The sequence below is a fragment of the Helianthus annuus genome, chromosome 9 (genome assembly GCF_002127325.2).
Source record: "Helianthus annuus cultivar XRQ/B chromosome 9, HanXRQr2.0-SUNRISE, whole genome shotgun sequence".
Taxonomy (NCBI): Eukaryota; Viridiplantae; Streptophyta; class Magnoliopsida; order Asterales; family Asteraceae; genus Helianthus; species Helianthus annuus.
Genome location: NC_035441.2, coordinates 140,566,986 through 140,586,468, shown reverse-complemented (window position 1 = coordinate 140,586,468; position 19,483 = coordinate 140,566,986). Strand labels below are relative to the sequence as shown.

At 37.9% G+C, this 19,483-nt stretch overlaps 2 protein-coding genes and 1 long non-coding RNA gene across 3 annotated transcripts; 1 reads left to right on the top strand and 2 right to left on the bottom strand.

Annotated features, from left to right (window-relative positions):
- Positions 1-1,145: 1,145 nt before the first annotated feature.
- On the top strand, positions 1,146-2,430 carry LOC110874753. Its single transcript, XR_002556192.2, has 2 exons — positions 1,146-1,595; positions 2,124-2,430. It is a non-coding gene; the product is annotated as an uncharacterized LOC110874753 (long non-coding RNA).
- Positions 2,431-4,325: 1,895 nt separating this feature from the next.
- Positions 4,326-9,653, bottom strand: LOC110878969 (EEF1A lysine methyltransferase 2). The gene is made up of 7 exons (XM_022127372.2): positions 9,356-9,653; positions 8,352-8,477; positions 7,982-8,182; positions 7,486-7,582; positions 5,077-5,180; positions 4,946-4,997; positions 4,326-4,842 (listed from the first exon to the last, which is right to left on the bottom strand). Exons 1-7 carry the CDS (start codon positions 9,568-9,570, stop codon positions 4,615-4,617), a joined length of 1,023 nt encoding a protein of 340 aa, XP_021983064.1. The 5' UTR covers positions 9,571-9,653; the 3' UTR covers positions 4,326-4,614.
- A 5,002-nt stretch (positions 9,654-14,655) lies between these two features.
- LOC110878970 (ATP synthase subunit beta, mitochondrial) lies at positions 14,656-17,883 on the bottom strand. The gene is made up of 7 exons (XM_022127373.2): positions 17,277-17,883; positions 17,036-17,111; positions 16,840-16,928; positions 16,627-16,744; positions 16,057-16,544; positions 15,016-15,327; positions 14,656-14,926 (listed from the first exon to the last, which is right to left on the bottom strand). The coding sequence occupies exons 1-7, from the start codon at positions 17,733-17,735 to the stop codon at positions 14,816-14,818; spliced, it is 1,653 nt and encodes a 550-aa protein (XP_021983065.1). The 5' UTR covers positions 17,736-17,883; the 3' UTR covers positions 14,656-14,815.
- Positions 17,884-19,483: the final 1,600 nt, after the last annotated feature.

The window sequence follows — 19,483 nt, the reverse complement described above, 5'->3', positions numbered from 1 at the left end:
GCCGCCCCCACAAAGCTATGCCCTTGGCTATTATCAAACAATTGTTACTCGGGCATAGATCACGTATTAATAAATTTTTACTTGTGTATAATTTCGGAGTAGATACATATGGTTGCGTAGAGTATTAAATTTCGTATATCTCTATAACCGTCGTCATGTATATAATTTTCAAATGACTCGCTTCTAAAAGCTAAAAACAAAGGCACACGACTTTCAGGTTCTATGTGACTCAAACTCACGTAGATTAAACAATTTGTGTAGACACTAATTATACATGAATCATAGTCATGCATCATCAATCATGTCATGCTGGAGTTTAACAAACATTTCTTGATGATGCGCAAGCAAAAGTAGATGTAACTATAACCAACAAAAAAACACTAACCATATCTAGTATGATCTCACTCATAGTCGAGTTATTGGTAGGGTTTGGAGAGAGTGAGATGTAGGCAAGCTTTACCTTTACCCTGAGAGAAAAGAGTTTGCTTCCAATGAGACCCCAGCTCTAAAGCCGTAAAATTCAAAGTAAAACACACATAGCTACTTAAAAATCGGCACAAAAAACATAGGGTATAAAACACATGATATGGACAAGTAACGCACCAAATAAATACATAGAGTAACGATAATATGCAAATGTCACCTATATCAATTGAAAAACTAAGCTAAAGCCCAGAACAACACCTAACCATCCATCTAAAAATCTTTGACCTTAATCCTACGTTTTCATGAACTCATATCGTCGATCATGTCCTCAGAGAGATGCAATTCTAGTAAATAATGTCAAATTCGTTCGTCCCAAGTAAGTTTCGGTATGCGTCTACTCCTTCTCCCCTCCACAGTGAGAGTTTGCACAGTTCTAACGACAGTAGTTGCCTACCTCCTCCTGACATGGCCAAACCATCTTAACCTCTTCTCCCTTATCTTATCCGATATACTAGCCATCCCAAATCTTTCACTGAAAACCTCTTTTCTTATGTTGTGTGTCATTTAACCATCACCAGACAGAAGATCATATGCAAGTAAAAGTTGACACAACATTGGTGTTGCTTGGTGTTTGTTTTTTGTCCGAAGTACTTCACAACCTCTTATGTCTGCATCACGCAGACCACACGCAGACATTTAAGTCTGTAGCGTGTTTGTTTTTTGGAAGAGCTTTCACTAAAAAAACCTCTTCTAGAGGTCTTCCCCGTGCAGATGTGGTCTTGCCTCTTCAAACCTCTTCAAGCTCCACTTCTCCACTTCTAAACCTGCACATCTTCAAACCTCATAACCCTAGCCCCATCTCCACTTCTCCAGCCGAGACCTCACCTCCTCCGCTTCCCCCTCCACCTCCGCCACACCTCTGCCTCCCCTCCGTTACACCCTCTCCAAACCCTAGCATACTTCTCCTAGCCACACCTCACCTCCTCCGCCACCACCACATCTCCCGCCACCACCTCCACTTACTCCGCCTCCGACACCACCTCCGCATCTGATCTGCTGCGTCATCGACCTGCTGCCTCCGACCTCCGACCTCCGCCTTCGACCTGCTGCCTCCGCCTCCGACCTGCTGCCTGCCTCCCCTTTGACCTGCTGCCTCCACCTCCGACCTGGTATGTTCATTTTTGTTAATTGTTTGTTTTTTTTATGTTAAATGCTTGAAAAAAAAAAGCTGCTATTTGCTCAGATATCTTGGGCTTTTTTTCAAGATTTGTGATCTGTAAGTTCAAATTCAAGATACCCATTTATTTGTTGTGCAAAAATTACGATTGTTCTTTTTATTGTTTAGATTTTATTTAAGCATTGTATTTTTTTTTTTTTTTTTGGTTCCATTCTCATTTATTGTTTAATGTTAGTTCAGAATTGTTATTTTGGTTAATGTTAGTGCATAAGTTAATTGTTGGTGTTTATATTCTGATTTTGTTTATGATTATGTTAATTTTTTGTGTTTGTTATGACATATAGATGTTCATTTTGATGAATTGTTTGAATAAAGATTTTGTTTGTTTGATTACAATTGTTGTTCATGTTGATAGATTGTTTGATCAGAGTTGTTGTGTTTGTTATAGATTAATTAGTTTATTTATATTTTTGTTTATTTCAGTTTGCAGAAGTAAAAACAAACAGTCTTTTCCTTGCAGACTGCAGAGGTTTGGTCCAGCTCTTCTGCTACAGATGTTTGCAGATGTGGTCCGCAGACTGCAGACGTTTCACCTCAGAAAAAACAAAGAGCACCTTATCACATGTGAAAAATAGCTCTAACACTACCATAAATGTATTACATGTTGCGTAATTAATGATTACATGTGTGAAGTGGTTCTAATCAAACTATTGTTAGATAAAAAAAATAAAATAGAGACGTAAACGTCTAAACCATCATGCTGGCTTATGTAATTTGCTTAATGTGAACTTATGTCCATATCAAGAATAACATTTGTTCTTCTTTTACCGGCGTATTTCGACTTTCAGGTACAAAACCCAGTGGCGGAACTTAACCAAAAGTTTCAATGGGGCGGAAAGTCATAGAACCCAATTTATATATCTTATAAATATTTTGGCAAAATAATTGGGAGGACAATCCAATATAATTTTAAAATTTTCGGACGAAAAATAGAAAATTTTACACTTTCAAAACATTGAGGGGGACGGGTGCACCCCTACTTCACACTAAGCTAACCCGAGTTGCAAATTTCTTATACCCTTTACGCTTGAGTGCAATTGGACCAACACATAAAATAAATCGCAAATTAGCGTACACGTTACATTGTCGTTATGTGTCCAAACAATGATATTGTCGAAGTTCATACAATAGTTATATGGAATGAATTGGTCAAATTAAAATGAGCTGCATAATCAATTGCTAAAAACTAAAATAGAAAATTATCTTATTAGGGTAGATGTGACAATTTAATTAATTAATAGATATATTTATGGTGACTCGTTTTATAATTGACCTCAAACAAATCCGAGTGAGAGCAATCCACAACGTTTTAAGGGTGGAAGGGGTGTTTCCTAAATAGGATTAGGGAGTAGTAAACTTTTTCCCTAGCTAATAATTTCATGTCATGTTAAATTCTCTCTCAACTTTTTATTTTGCACTCAAACACTAGGGGGGTATTCCCCACATGAGAAGTGGTAAACAATATTTAAAAAAATAAAAAATAAAAAAATAAATGTGTGATTGGTTAGAAGAGAATGGAGCCCACCATTAACTCCTCTCTCTCCTCTCTCTCTTCTCTTCTCTTCCCACATCACTAACTAGTCACCGTGCTCACCATTCACCGAAAACATAAAAGGGACGCCTCTCTGATCGGCAATTTTAGATTCAACGAAGGGGTCACCGAATGGTGCCCCTTCCACCCTAAATTAATAGAATCTTCAGAATCAACTTAGAATGAAAATCGTGAGACATGATAACGCTTTCACGAATCTTTCTGTTTTATATACGATTACATTAATGTTGTAATCTATGCTGAGACCATTAGTGAAATACTGAAGTGAGAGAAAATTACACAAAAAGAGAGATTGAGATGTTTCATTCATCAAGTATCATACAAAATTACAAATAATAAGAGCGAACTTGAATAATATTAATATAAAAAAAACTATGAATTTAGTATTTCTATCAAAGATTGGAGGTAAGAAGATTATAATTATTACTTAGAAATACGATAAATATATTTATGACAATTATACATAAATATATTTATGACAATTATACATAAATATATTTATAACAATTACACGTTAGTATTAGAAAGAGTATTAACTCATAGACCGCTTGTTTCTTTTGCAAAAGGTACGCACTCAAGATTAAAACTGGTTTGTTAAAAGCTTAAATCAAAACATGCTTAAACAAGTTGACTTACTCAAGATTGGGGGTAACAAGTCAAAATTGGCTTGTTAAAAGCTGAAATCGAAACGCACTTAAACAAGCTTAAGTCTATTAAAAGCTTTTTTAACAAAATATATTTTTTTTGGCAACCAACAAAATCAATCCCGAATACTTTCGGGGCACCCACTGAACCAAACGGAGTAGTCCGATAGTAACCCGAGTCCACTGCCAATTCCAGGGAAAACCTGGTAACTCACCCGCCGGTAAACACGACGGTGAAATTACCGGTAAAACTCGTTTGGCTCAAAGATCCAACATAGTTTTCCCTGGGTCTCTTATCATTGCTCACCATGTAATATTTTAAACTTTTTAATTCTTGTACTTGGCAAATCTAATCAAACCTTTTACCTAAATACATATAACAATTAATATTTATTTAAAGACATTTAATAGATAGAAAATATTATTGTATATATAATTATAATAATGAAGACCGAGCCAGGCCATGCGAGCTCAAGCTAAAATAACATTTCACAAGTGGTTAAAACTTAAAACAACCAAAAACCCAGTTTAAGTACTAAAAGAGACGTAACTCAAACTCTGAACCTAACCAGATGCAGGGTTTTTTTTCTTAATTTTCCTTCATTTCATTCAGTTTTAAGATATCACTTCCCCTAGCAGAATGTATAAAGCCATTTAAATGTCATCTCAAGTTGAGTCAAGTCAGCAAAGCAAATTACCGAGCCACACAACACACACACCCAAAAACATAAACACCACGCTAGGTATCAACCAGTCTAGCTACGCACAAATGCTACGGTGGTGACACGCGACCCAACGGATCCTCCAAACATGAATGTTGGGTAGGTGCGGATGTGATCCAAGTAGGAAAAGATAGTTGGGTTTGCGTATGCATCTGATTCTCCAGGGGTATCTGTCTCCTGAGAGATCATGGCTTTACTTTGATTGAAGTTTTCAACTTCTTGCACCAATTCGTCTTTGGTATTGTTGCATGAAGTGATCACCTAAAGCAAGCCAAATTTGGTTAAAACTGAAAAATGAGAACGTCGATCAAATTGGATTTTATTTGATTCGGCGATCAAATACATAAGGGCTGGTCAAGCTTACCACTAGGCCACCAGGAGCTACAAGTTTTGAGATGGACTCCCAATACATAATCCTGTAATTAATTAATATATAAATAAGCATGTAATTTTGACCATTGGAAGACAAAGTCAAATATTGATATAATAGCTTGCCTTTTAACAGGACCATCAGGATGCAGTCCAATGGCATCCAAAGTTCCTTTGTCGGTAACCAGATGAAACTGTTTATCCAACTTCGTTTCAAGAATGTCATCAACCTGAGAACCAAACAAACGGGCAAGTCAAAAATGTATTCCATAAAAAAAAGGAAATACACTATGTTATCACAAACATGTAAATAGCTATCAACACCAATAATATGAAACTGAGTAAGCATTGGGGAATAAAACAGCAACTGACCTAGAAAAAAACGTATGCAGCTTTTTTTCTCACTAAGTCACTATATCGATAAGAATTTGCAAAAATGCATGAAAAGATCCTAGATTCCTAGGGTGGCAATTTCAACCCAATCAATGAAAAGATAGGTTGATATGGTTTATAGTATATCTATATCTCCAGCCGGTTAGATAAGGCTGTGGGGTATGGGGCGTGGGTTGGCTGAAAACGCCCAAGCCACCACCCCGGGGGCTTGGGTTGGGGCGTGGGTTTGGGCGTGGCCCCATTGGCGTGGGTTTGAAGCCGGGCGTGGGGCGGGCTAGTAAGTGACATGGCAAGCTCTCGATGGCCAAACCAAACTCATGCCCCCAAGCCCCACCATACCCCATGGGCGTTGGTTTGAGTGGGGTGGGGGGGGGGGGGGGGACTCCCATTCCACGTGTCAACAAATGCCCCAACCCAAGCCCCACCATACCCCACGGCCTAAGTAAAATTCAAAACTTAACAACAATTCAAACAGGTTAAACATCGCTGAAGTGTATTCAAATGTTTATAGCTCCTAAATTGTGTTATGAAAAACATATGATGATATTGCCAAAATCGTCCCCGAGGTTTGGGCACATTTGCCATTTTCGTCCAAAATAACACTTTTGTACTAAATTGCCCCCAACGTTTGTAACTTTTTGCCATTTTCATCCAAACCACTAACTTAGTTTATTTTTTCTGTTAAGTTGAGGATATTTGGATGAAACTGGCAAATATAAAACCACAGGGACGATTTTGGCAATTTACTCAAACTCTTTTAAATTTCTTTTATTTAATTAATTTTGTTACATATATAATAAAAAAGAATATACATGCAATTTTTATATGAAAAAAATAATAGCTTTGTCACATAATTTTTATAAATTTTCATCCAACCACTAAGTTAATTTTTCTATTAAGGCAAAGGATGTTTATAAACTAAGACAAAAATTAATTTCTAATTTTTTATATAGATCAGTTTTATAAAAATAAAATCTACTTAAACCTCTAAATTTTATAAAACTAAAATGCTGGTGACCTTATTGAAAAAGGTCAAATAAAAAAATCTTATCATATGTAGGAAATTTGTAATTCATCTTCTACTCTTTTAAATTCGCTCCCAAGGAAAAACAGAGACCAATGACCCCCCCCCCCCCCCTTATCAAAAAACGTATCGTTACCAAACCTTAAAATTACCCACCAAATTGTAATTATAATGCTATGAACCAAAAGTTTCTTTACTCAAGCCACTTAGAATAAGTATTAGTAACTTGCCCTCATAATCTTAATTAAATAAATATTTTATTTCTACCAACATATTTCCTAGGTGCTAAACACATTTAAAAAATATGTAACGTTTTACAATTTTTTTCTCTCTCTACAACTGATAAATACTAAAAGTTGTAATCGATTGTTATGTGTTGCACACCAATGACGTTTTCTCTTTATAAAACTGATTTATATAAAGAAGCTGTAAATTAATTTCTGTCTTAATTTATAAAATTTGAAACATCCTTCACCTTAACAGAAAAAATAAACCTAGTTAGTGATTTGGATGAAAATTTATAAAAATTATGTGACAAAACTATTAATTTTTTTTCTAAAACCTCCATGTATGTTCTTTTTATTATATATGTAAGAAAAATAATTAAATAAAAGAAATTAAAAAGGGTTTGAGTAAATTGCCAAAATCGTCCCTGTGGTTTTATATTTGCCAGTTTCATCCAAATATTCTCAACTTAACAAAAAAAATAAACTAAGTTAGTGGTTTGGATGAAAATGGCAAAAAGTTACAAACCTTGGGGGCAATTTGGTACAAAAGTGTCATTTTGGACGAAAATGGCAAACGTGCCCAAACCTCAGGGACGATTTTGGCAAATAACTCTTATTAATAAAACACTTTTTGAAATAAAAATACATTAACTGTTCATATAACTCCAAAAAAAACAAAAAAAAGGTGTTGGTGAATCAACCTGAAAAAGGATCTCTGTGTGTACATGTCACATATAGTTTCTATCATGTATAAGAAGTAAACAAAAGGTCTCTAGCATCATATTACCATTCAATGAAGATAAGTTGGGGGATAAGCAGGATACAATTCAACTTCATTGATATGAATCAGGACCAAAAATTAATTAAAAGCATTACAATAGTGTATCATACCAAGAATTTTATACTAGCAAATCCATCACGGTCTGCAAGGCTCCTAGCAAGGTCAATTGCTCCTTCACTATAGTCTGTTCCAGTTAGATCAGAGAACCTATATTCATTCACATCAACAGTCAAGCTCCATAAATTTAGACTTTATGCATGAACTGATGAACAAGATTAATATTACTATACCATGAGAAAGAGAGAGCCTACTCAAAATACAGAACAGTCGATAAACATAAGTCTTCACATTGAACGAGTATAAGATTATTAAGAAGCTACATATTTCAGGAAAGATGATATAACTACTCATAACAATACGTAATATAAAAACCACAATTAACTTAACAGCCATAATATACAAGAGAGTTACCAAAGACAAAGTGAAATGTTAAGTTAACTAATACATATGTGCTTCAAAAAGCTGCATACTATTCATCCTTTAATATTCATACAAAAAGAAACAAAAATATAAGATCACAGAATAAAAAAAGAAAAAATAATATACCCCTGCTTAGCAAGCTCTTGAAGAAGCAGTCCGTTGCCAGTTCCAACATCAAGTACGGTCCAAGCAGCTAGATCTCTATCACCTTCACTGCCAGTCTCAGAGCTCTCATTATCATGATGATTTTGCTCTTGCTTTTGAGCAATGTCAACACATAGGCCTTTTGTCCAAGAAGCAACCATTTCCATGACATCAGCACCAAACCTAGAAAACAGCAAGAATTCCAGTTCTAAATCAGAAAGAGAAACAACTTTTTGAGCTGCAAAAAGATATACTTATTTTTTTATGAAAGAGCCAAGTTCCAAAACCAACATATAACTAGCAATCAATCAACAAAACTAAAGGTTAAACAAAAACATATTCAACAACTTACCAAACTTCACCAGCATGTCCATGTTCACGAAAATTTGTCAACTCATCTGCATATGCTGTATCCCAGTAACTTTGGAACCCTAACATTGATGGAATTGCTTCAGCATCAGGTTCTTCCTTGTCAGAGCTACATACTCAAAAATGCAAAATCAGATAAAAAAATTAGCATCAATCATTTGCGGCATATGTATCAAAACAAACACTCTCACCACAGAAACTCCTACAAAAGCAAAAACAGTGGTCAAAGGTGTTCAAAAACTCAAGTGACACAATATTTCCATCTAAAGCTCTTCTTATTTCTAAGTATCAGAGTATCAGACACTACATCACAGTATAACAATCACTAATGCAATAAACTGTTACAGTGACTGTGTGAATCCAATTGAACAGCACCTGACATTTCCCCAAATATAAACCATCAAAAAGCTTCACCGCACTTTCAGATACTGAAGCACACTTGAAACTCAACAAACTAAACAAAACAGCACCCTTACAAATAACCGCCTCCGAATCTAGTAGTCTTAATATAGCACTAACAGAAATCAACAATAAATACACCCCATCAGCAACTCATTGCTATGAACAACAGTAACATCTGCCTAATGTACTTACCTATTCAAACTAAACACCTCATTTCTCAGAGTTAAATAAAACTCACAAACATTATATACAAAGTTATATCAATTGTAACAAATTTAACCTAATTCAAAGCAACAAGCCAAACTGACATAGAACAAAATATCTAAATAATTTACTTCCATTACAGAAACAACAATTAACAAACAGCGGTATGATCAACCTAAGCAACTCAGCTTTCGGAGTTAAATTCAAGTTTACCTACATTATATCATTATATCAATTACATCAAACTTAACCTAACTCAAAGCGACAAGCCAAACTGACACAAAACAATAAGATCTAAACAATTTACTTCCATTTCAATACTCGTAACAATAATCAACAAACAACGACTATAAATTTACGATCAACAAACAGTAACCTAACCTGTAATCAGATGCGGCAACCTGACGTGCAGCAAGAGCTTCAGATGCGTCAGCGTGACGCTGATCATCGTCGAGAGTACTTCCGTAGTCGCTTTTGATTGACCACGAATCAGCGGCAATAGAGCGGTCATCGTCGGAGATCAGATCGGCGGTTAACGGCTGTCGCGTCGGCGGTGTTACATCGGTGTCTTCCGGTGGCAATCGGATTCCGGCCATACTTGGAAGCTGATGCTGTGAGTAACAAATTTTGAAAATGTAGAGAGAGAAATAAACCCTAGAGAGAGAAAGTAGAAGAGATTTGAAGATAGAGACTGAGAGGGGCTGACGAATAGATGAATATGATGGTAAGCAAATATAGGAAGAAACGATTTCCTTTTCCACGTCGGATTTATTGCATTTAAACCCCTTGATTTTGGTAAGTATAGTGTAATAATAACTAAACGTTGAGGCAAGATATTTTTGTAGGCCATGAGCTATGTATGATGTGTTATGTGTAGTGTTTGGAATATATATTCGTTGAAGTTCAATCTTTATAATTGTAGGTTTATTGCTAAACAACTCAAATGTAACTATAATTGTTTACTTTTACAAGAGTAAACTGCAATTTTACCCCCTAAGGTTAGGGGTCATTGATATGTCTACCCCCTAAGGAAATAATTGCAATTTTACCCCTCATTGTTCACTGTTTTGTCGCAACCTTACCCCCTGTTAACAGATTCTGTTAAGTCAACGTTTGTTTTGACTGCTATAATGTGTGAAAAGTCGTTTTTGCCCCTGTCTTATTAAAATTATATAAAAAATCAAGAATCAAGTTCATCATCATCAGTTCATTCTTCTTCATCTTCACCATCATCATCAGTTCATTCATTCTGGGTGTTCTAGATCCACAAATCACCTACAAACAATTACTCTCATAATTCATTCAACATCAAATTTACACAAATCATCAAACCCTAAGTGCCCTAACAACAACAACAAATCCAGATCCACAACACAAATCACAAAATCAACGAAACAAGTTCATCATCATCATCATCATCAGGTTCATCATCATCATCATCATCAGTTCATCACCACCACCACCTCCTTCTCCTCTTCTGGCCACCGCCACCATCATCCCACCACTGTTCATTCTTCATATTCAAAACATCCCCATACAAAACAAACCCAGATCTAATAACCCAAACATCTTCATACAAAACAAACCCAGATCTAATAACCCAAACATCTGCACATGAACATGAACACAGATTCATAATCAATCTTCATACAAAACAAATCCCCTTTGACTTGTTCATAATCAATCTTCAAAAAACCCAGATTCATAAACCCAAACCGACTTAATAACCCAAACATCTGCACATGAACATAACAGATTCATACAAAACAAACCCAGATTCAAAAAACATCTTCATAATAACCCAGATTCAACTGATGATGATGTTTCATAAAAACAAAACAAACCCAGATTCAAAAAACATCTTCATAATAACCCATATGCACATGAACATAACAGATTAAAAAACATCTTCATACAAAACAAACCCGTATACATAAACCCAGACATGCCAAGTTCATGTGCAGATTCAACCCAGATTCAACTGATGAAGTTGTGGAGACGGTGGTGGTGAGGAGAAGTGGCGGCGGAGACGGTGGTGGTGAGGAGAAGTGGCGGCGGAGACGGTGGTGGTGAAGAGAAGTGGCAGAGACGGGGGATGGACTGGTTCAATCGCAGAGGGGTTTCAATCTTTGTGTGATTGAGTTGAAATTTGTGCCTAGGGTTTCAATTTAGGGTTTGAAACTGATTGATTGGTTAAATTGGGGATTTTGGTGGAGAGTTGGGGAAATTGTCAAGAAATGGTTTCGATTGTTGTGGATTGTGGTGGGGGTGGCTGGTGAGGGTGGTGGTGGCTGATGGTGGCGGTTCATTCTTGCAGATTCTTGCAGCAGGTGAGATGATGGTGGGAGGTTGGATGTGGTCAGAGAGACCCAGGTGAGTATTCGTGAGAGAGAGAGAGAGAGAGAGAAAGGTATAATAATAATAAATATTGGGTAAGATTACCAAAATACCCTCACCTATAAGGTCAAACTATCGTTGACTGTTAACAGGGGGTAAGGTTGCGACATAACAGTGAATAGTGGGGGGGTAAAATTGCAATTATTTCCTTAGGGGGGTAGACATGCCAATGACCTCTAACCTCAGGGGGTAAAATTGCAGTTTACTCCTTTTAGAAAAACCAGCGTAATTACTGAAAGGGTAAATATAGGTTTCTAAATGGGTAAAATATTTAGTGAACAATTCTGACAACCAATTCCTCTGTGTTTGTTCATTTACATTTTTTTTTCATTTAACTACACGAACAAAGACATAATACATACATACCGTTTGTGAATGCTCGTTTGTGTCCAGTGTTAACTTCAGGATGAAATATGGATAGCAAATTGGTGATTAATATTATGGTTAGTTGGTGATTAATAGTATGGATGGTTGTATAAAATATTGATGTTGGAATTTTCTAAAGGGTTTTTGATAATTATGTTCTTTTGACTTTATTATAATATCGTAGAGGGTTTTTCATAATTATGTTCTTTTGACTTTATTATAATATCGATTATTAATAAATTATTTAAAACAAGCTATACATTAGTGTTCAGTGGTGGATCTTGCCCGTTGAACGTGTCAGGGCCGAAAGAAACGGGCACTAAAAAAAGCCCGGGCAAGCCCGGGCCAAACATAGTATATATAAAAAATTTCGATCGAAATGCGGAAAATTAGCACTACGGCCGAAAAACTTGCCCGGGCCGTGACCCTGCCAGAGCCCTTCTAAGACCCCCCTGTTAGTGTCTGTTAAGCGTATTAATAAGCAAACACGAATAAGTAAATCTTTTAAATGAACGAATATGAACAAAAACTATGTATTTTTATTGTGAAGGAGTATTTGGGCCATACACTACTTACAAAAAAAGAATCATACTCTAGCGTTGAAAAGTGGTCACGAGGCCTAACAACCCAATGTCTGAGATATAGGCTATAAGACTGCCCCCAACGCTTCTTGTTGAGGGGTTGCATTTACACATGTGCCATGTGCATTTGTAAGACCACCCGTAGTGGGGCGTTTTTTTTTTTTTTAATTGAAAAAAAACGCCCCAAAACGCCCCCCACCCCATTACGCTAGGCGTTATCCGGCATGATTTTTTGAAAATTTGGATGCGAGCGTTTTAATTAAAACGCTGAAGAGAGAGGGGGATCATGCATGTGGCCAATCAAATTTGAGGTACCCACGTGGTGGTCTGACAAGTTTTAAATATAATATGGAGCAGCACCTATTTTGTGTACATGTGTATTTCGTGTTTTTTTATTTTATTTTTTTGCGTTAAAAATAATATGGGCGTTATTGGAATAATGCCCCACTACACCACTTTATGCTATAATGCCCCATACTGACTGGGATGACACGTGTCGGATAATGCCCCATGGTGAGGGCATTATACTTCTTCACCACTACACATGGTCTAAGGGAAGCATTGGGGTGGGGTGCACTTAATGGGTCTTGAATGTAGTGAAGTGCACTTAAATGCAGAGAGAGAAAGTGGAGAAAGTGGGTCCAAATAGAGGAGAGAGAGGATGCATGTGGAAAGGATAGGTTGGAGTTAAATAGAGGAGAGAGATTGCATGTGGAAAAGACGGGTAAAAAGTTGATGTGGCAGTGATGACTAGGATGCATGTAGTAAATGCAGACCGTTGCATTGGAGACAGTCTAAGATCTTAAGCCCTAGAGGACTTCCAGATGAGACAGAGTACTAATAAGCCCTAGCATAGAGAAAACAATAACTTAAAAACAATTACCTGTTTTTTTAATTGCATCCTTAAAAATAATTTACGAGTAACATACATATATTAGACTGTGGGGTATGGGGCTTGGGTTGGCTGAAAACGCACAAACCACCACCCCGGGTGGGCTTGGGTTTGGACGTGGCCCAAGGGACGGGAGTTTAAAGCCGGGCATGGGCGGGTCTATCAGTATGACATGGCGGGTTCTCGTTGGCCAAACCAAACTAGCCATTGGCCAACGGCTAAGTTAAAAAAAAATTATTTTTTTCACTATAAAACTCACACTTCTATTCATTTTTTTACCACAATACACTCCACGTCTCCACATCTTCTATAATCATCTCTATTCTCATTCTACAAAACGAAAAATGCATCCTCATAATCGTGGTTATAACCCGAACAATCTGTGGGCATTCCAAGAAAATCCTAGCCCACCACCCAATCATCCAATGCCTCGTCCATTTTTAATACACTTCTCTATGCCTCGTATCTCAGGAATCGTTTGTTGGGAGATTTGTAAGTTCCATCCAAAGTGGGCGAATATCCCACGTGGTAGCGAAACTAACACGTCTTCCAAAAGGTCAAGGGCCTCGTCCCAAGCCCAATTTGATGCACGAGATCAAGAGTTGGAGGACTTTTTGGATGATTCGCCAAACCTGCCTGAATACGGAAGAGATGCCGCAAAAAGGCGCGCTCAAAAATCAAGATCGAGTACGACATCGCCTTCAGTTGGGAGTTCAGGCTCGCGTAAGGGAGTATACAGCGATCAGTTGGATGACATTGCATGCAAGTTAGATACATTCAACGTATTCCAACAACAAAGGGCCGAAATTCGGAAGAGCAAAGAAGCTAGGGATGCCCTGAAACAAAGACGAGATGATATGAAATTTCTAGCCCAGCCCATTGATCACCTAGAGGGTAAAGAGTTGGAACTAATGTTGGAGACGAGAGAAGAGATAAAGAAAAAATATAAGCGTTAGGAATTTTTTAATGTAATTTTCTTTATTTATGTAATTTTCTTTATTTAAAAAAATTAAAAAATTTAAATTTTTTGTTTTAAAAAATATAAAACAGCCATTTGGGCTGGCCACGCTCCAAACCCCCGCCCCACCATACCGTCGTCAATGTGGGTCTGCCCAGCGAAGCCCCCCAAGCCACGTGTCAACCCATGCCCCAAACCTCCACCCCACCATACCCCACGGTCTTATTTATATCTTGCCAAATATATGTTTAAAAACTGAGCTGACTGAGCGAGATTAGTGGGATTAATAAGCTGAAAACATGAAATCAGGTTCTTAAGTATGAAGATGTAATTTATAATAACCGAGCATGAGCTTGAAAAACAAGGATACCTTCCGTGCATGTGTGTCCCAACCAAAGAACACTAGACTGAAAAAAAAATTAGACAGCAAGCAAGCAGACAAATGTAGATACATTAAAGGCAAAATTTTATTTCTACTAGTCCAAAAACAGAATACAGAAGTTAATCGCCTTAAAATGCACCTCCAGGGGCAAAAAATGGGTCGTTACCCACCAAGAATGCACAAACAAAAAAAGCTCAAGAGTCGAGCGGCGACTCTACAAATAAGTTTATCATGGATAAAACAACGACGTTAACATAAAATTTAACTAAGCGTTCTCCTTGGCGATCTTCTCAGCCTTAGCAATCACCTCATCGATTCCACCAACCATATAGAAAGATTGTTCCGGGAGATCATCGTACTTTCCATCAAGAACACCCTACATATGTATAACATTAACAAACCATCCAAAACAATTTGATATTTGGTCATAAACATTGAAACATTTTTGATAAATATGAATGGTACCTGGAAGCTCGCGACGCTTTCTTTTATATCTACATACTTCCCAGGAGCGCCTGTGAACACTTCAGCAACATGGAAGGGTTGGCTCAAGAAACGTTGGATCTTACGAGCACGTGAAACAGTCATCTTGTCGTCTTCACTAAGCTCGTCCATTCCCAAAATAGCAATAATATCCTGAAGATTTTTGTACTTCTGGAGAACTTCTTGCACGCCGCGAGCAGTTTTATAATGCTCCTCACCGAGAATGCGAGGAGAAAGCATTCTAGATGTTGAATCCAATGGATCAACAGCCGGATAGATTCCAAGCTCGGAAATCTACATTAAAATTTATCATTATATTGATCGGCAAAAACAAACCGATAAAAACATCCTTTTGTATGTTAATTTGTAGTTAGGCCACAAGATTAGTATATGTTGTTTGTTAGATATAACTTAATTAATTTTAATGAAAATCACGTAAATACTCATTTCGACCGAGGAAATTATCAAAAAAAACATGAATTATTAAATTACGGGAATGAAAAATCATCAAAATAGATAAGTTGACCAAGCAAATTATCAAAATAGACATTGACTGCCGGCTACTAACATTTTTTGTCGGCTTAGCCTCCAAATTTGCCAGCTAAGCCCTATCCCCCCCCCCCCTTTTCCGTCTTAGCCCCCAAATTTGCCGGCTTAGCCAACGTTTACAAGTCAATGTCTTTTTTGTTAAAAAGTGAGTCAACATGTTTGTTTTGATAAATTTCCCTTACGAAAATAGTCACTTTATTTATTTTTTTAATTTCCACCAATATCAGGAGGACAAGTGTCATCAATCACAAACATAGATCCTTGATTAAAACCTCGTACGCTAGAGTGAAATCTCCTGCGCCACTTTAGTTGATAAAAAATGAACTTTTTATCAGATATATAATTTGATTGGTTTTCATTTGCAAACATACTCGTTGCTATATATAGTTGATTAATAATACATAACAACTTATGGAGTTTTTATTATCTTATAGTCGTATGGTGTGGGAAATGGTCATGTAACGATGAGGGTACCTGTCGAGAAAGCACGGTGGTGGCATCCAAATGAGCGAAAGTAGTTGCGGGAGCAGGATCCGTCAAGTCATCTGCGGGCACATAGATGGCTTGCACAGATGTAATGGAACCTTTCTTAGTTGTGGTAATACGTTCCTGAAGACCTCCAAGATCCGTTGCTAATGTCGGTTGGTAACCCACAGCAGACGGAATGCGCCCCAACAAAGCAGACACCTCAGAGTTGGCCTGAGTGAAGCGGAAAATGTTGTCGATAAACAGAAGCACATCCTGGCCTTCAGCATCGCGGAAGTGCTCAGCAACAGTGAGTCCCGTGAGCCCAACACGAGCACGAGCACCAGGAGGCTCATTCATTTGACCATACACAAGTGCACACTTGCTCTCAGATTGCTGGTCCCCGAGCTTTATCACACCACTTTCAATCATTTCTCGGTACAAATCATTTCCTTCGCGAGTCCGCTCACCAACCCCAGCAAACACAGAGAAACCACCTGATTAACAACACCAACACCCGTTTTATCCGGTTCATATCAAACATGCCTATAATTACTCAACAAAATAAATTAAACAAACCATGGGCCTTTGCAATGTTGTTAATGAGTTCCATAATAAGCACTGTCTTCCCGACACCTGCGCCACCAAACAAGCCGATCTTACCACCTCTTTGATAGGGAGCAAGTAGATCCACAACCTACAAACCGAAAAAAAAAATAAAACATAAACATAAACATGAAAGTGAAAACAGTTAAAAGTTATTATAAGTTTATGATCTATAAGTATAATTACTTTGATTCCGGTGACTAAGATCTGCTGTTCAGTTGCCTGTTCAACAAAAGCTGGAGCTTCACGATGAATCGGAAGATAGTGGTCCGTTTCTTTGATTTTCAAACAATTAAAAACCGTTAGTATAGTTTGAATAAGAGAATAACTAACAAAGGGAACAATATAGAAAATGTTGCATGGACACATTATGCAGCCTTACTTAATTCACCCCTATGATCAATAGCCTCTCCAATTACATTTATAATACGACCAAGTGTTGGTCTGCCAACAGGAACCTGTCATAAACACTTGACATCATTAGCATTATTATATCATCACACCAAAAATCTACCAAAAAACCTTCAGATTATTCTTTAAAAACATTGATGCATCATAACCATAACCGCCTTTTTATTTTTAACCACTCATCTCTATGTATATGTTTTATACGAAAATCTTACAAGGATCGGTGAGCCGGTGTTGAGAACTTTTTGGCCTCTAACAAGCCCTTCAGTCCCATCCATAGCGATCGTCCGCACCGCCTTCCCTCCCAAATGCTGAGCCACCTCAAGCACAAGGCGAGTCGGGTTATCCATCACCTCCAACGCGGTCATAATGGGCGGCAACCCTTCTTCAAATATTACATCCACCACTGCACCGATCACCTGGCAGACCTCTCCCACAGAACCCTTACCCGAATACTCATCCGTAACCTTCCCGGTTTCCTTGGAAGACGCCGGAGATGCCTGAGCCACAGCAGCCGTGGCAAATCGTGCCTTGGCTGCATGGTTTATTAAAAAACCGGCTGGTGAAGGACGAAAACGTGGACATTGGATTGGTGGGTTGTGGTGGTGGGATTTGGTGATTGATGGTGGTTTAACACGGCGGATAAGGGAGGATAGAAGCCTCCGGGAAGCCATATTAGAAATGTAAGTAGTGGTTTTTTTTAAAATATGATGATTGAAATTATATAATCAGTTATTCATTGATGAGTGAAATGAAATGGGGATTGAGATATGTAAGGAAGATGATGAGCATGAGTGGTGAGTGAAATATTCAGAGGGTGAATGTTTGTTCTGGTTTTGCTTTTTCGTCGGACGAATTCAAAGTTCAAACTACACGTTAGGTTTGAACACTGCATTTTAGGAGAACTTGAGCGAAATTTGTTTTGTTTTTTTGTAAGTTAAACGTTTGGCACCTTTGTTTTGTTGTTTTGCATATTGCACACGAAAGTAATGGTTTTTTTTTTACAACTTAATTACGCCATGGCTTAAGGGGACTCGGGGCGGTAGCGTGATGAACGATTATCACACGTTGAAGTGCAAGGCTACACCGCCGCCGGTTCTAGTTCCACGCGTTATAAAGAAAACGCGTTACACCCACAACGCGTTAAACATTTGAAAAATCCGACCGTTTGAACCATTTGACCGTTTTAAAACGGTAACATTCAATAAAAAAAAATTATCCATTTTATCTATTTATATATATCTACATTTTAACCATTTTTCACACACCAAACTATATCTTTTAAACCATTTTAAACCCATTTCACACAATTTTTATATCTTTCTCAAATGGAATTCCCTACGGATTCGACGTTTCCGATGTCTAGCGATACCGATACCGAGTTGTCTTCCGACAACGACACGCTAAACTATTTTGTGTCGGTGTATAACGAGCTTGATGCCGAGTCGTCCCGCCCAAAGAAGAAGATGGTCGACCGTGATCGTATAAGTGCCAGCGAAGTTTTGATGAACGATTATTTTGTGGAAAACCCGCTATACAATGCCGAAACGTTTAGAGATCGGTTTCGTTTACCCAAAGAATTATTTTTAAAGATTGTTGGAGACATCGAAGCAAGCGAGGAATGGTTTCAAGAACGTTACGATGCGAGGGGCAAACCAAGTTTCACGCCGATACAAAAATGCACGTCCGCCATTCGCCAACTAGCGACAGGTAACCCACCCGATCAATATGATGAATACCTAGCTATGTCTGAAAGAACTTCACGTGAATGTTTGCAATTTTTTTGCAATGCGGTCATTAAGTTGTATACTAACGAGTTTTTACGAAAACCGACGAGCCACGACATCTCACGTATTTACGCCGCACACGAGGCTAGATGGCATTTTCCCGGGATGCTCGGTAGCATCGATTGTACACATATCAAGTGGAAAAATTGTCCAAGAGAGTTGCGAGGGGCGTATGTGAGGGGAGACATCAAAAAACCAACCATCATACTAGAAGCGGTGGCGTCGAATGATTTATGGATTTGGCATTCGTATTTCGGTGTTCCAGGTTCAAACAACGACATCAATGTGTTGCACACGTCGCCGTTGTTCCAAAGTGTAACGGATGGTACCGCACCTTCCTCTCCTTTCTATGTTAACGGTCGACATTACAGACGAGGCTTTTATCTTGTGGATGGTATCTACCCGTCTTGGTCTGTTTTTGTGAAAGCTCCCTCATTTCCTGTCGAGGCTAAAGAAAAGGCGTTCAAAAAATTGCAAGAATCGGCAAGAAAAGATGTTGAGAGGGCATTTGGTGTTTTAAAGGGTAGATGGGGTATACTACACCGACCGGTTCGTTCGATGACCAAGAAATCAATTCATAGCATAGTGTATGCATGTATCATATTGCACAATATGCTGATCAAACACGACGGGCG

Coding starts and splice junctions, on each gene's coding strand:
- LOC110878969 (XM_022127372.2), bottom strand. CDS start 9,570: ATGGCCGGAATCCGATTGCCACCGGAAGACACCGATGTAACACCGCCG. Junction 8,478..9,355: donor GTTGCCGCATCTGATTACAG/GTTAGGTTACTG, acceptor TTGAGTATGTAG/CTCTGACAAGGAAGAACCTG. Junction 4,843..4,945: donor TAGCTCCTGGTGGCCTAGTG/GTAAGCTTGACC, acceptor GGCTTGCTTTAG/GTGATCACTTCATGCAACAA.
- LOC110878970 (XM_022127373.2), bottom strand. CDS start 17,735: ATGGCTTCCCGGAGGCTTCTATCCTCCCTTATCCGCCGTGTTAAACCA. Junction 16,745..16,839: donor TCTTAGTCACCGGAATCAAA/GTAATTATACTT, acceptor TTCGGTTTGTAG/GTTGTGGATCTACTTGCTCC. Junction 14,927..15,015: donor AAAGCGTCGCGAGCTTCCAG/GTACCATTCATA, acceptor ATACATATGTAG/GGTGTTCTTGATGGAAAGTA.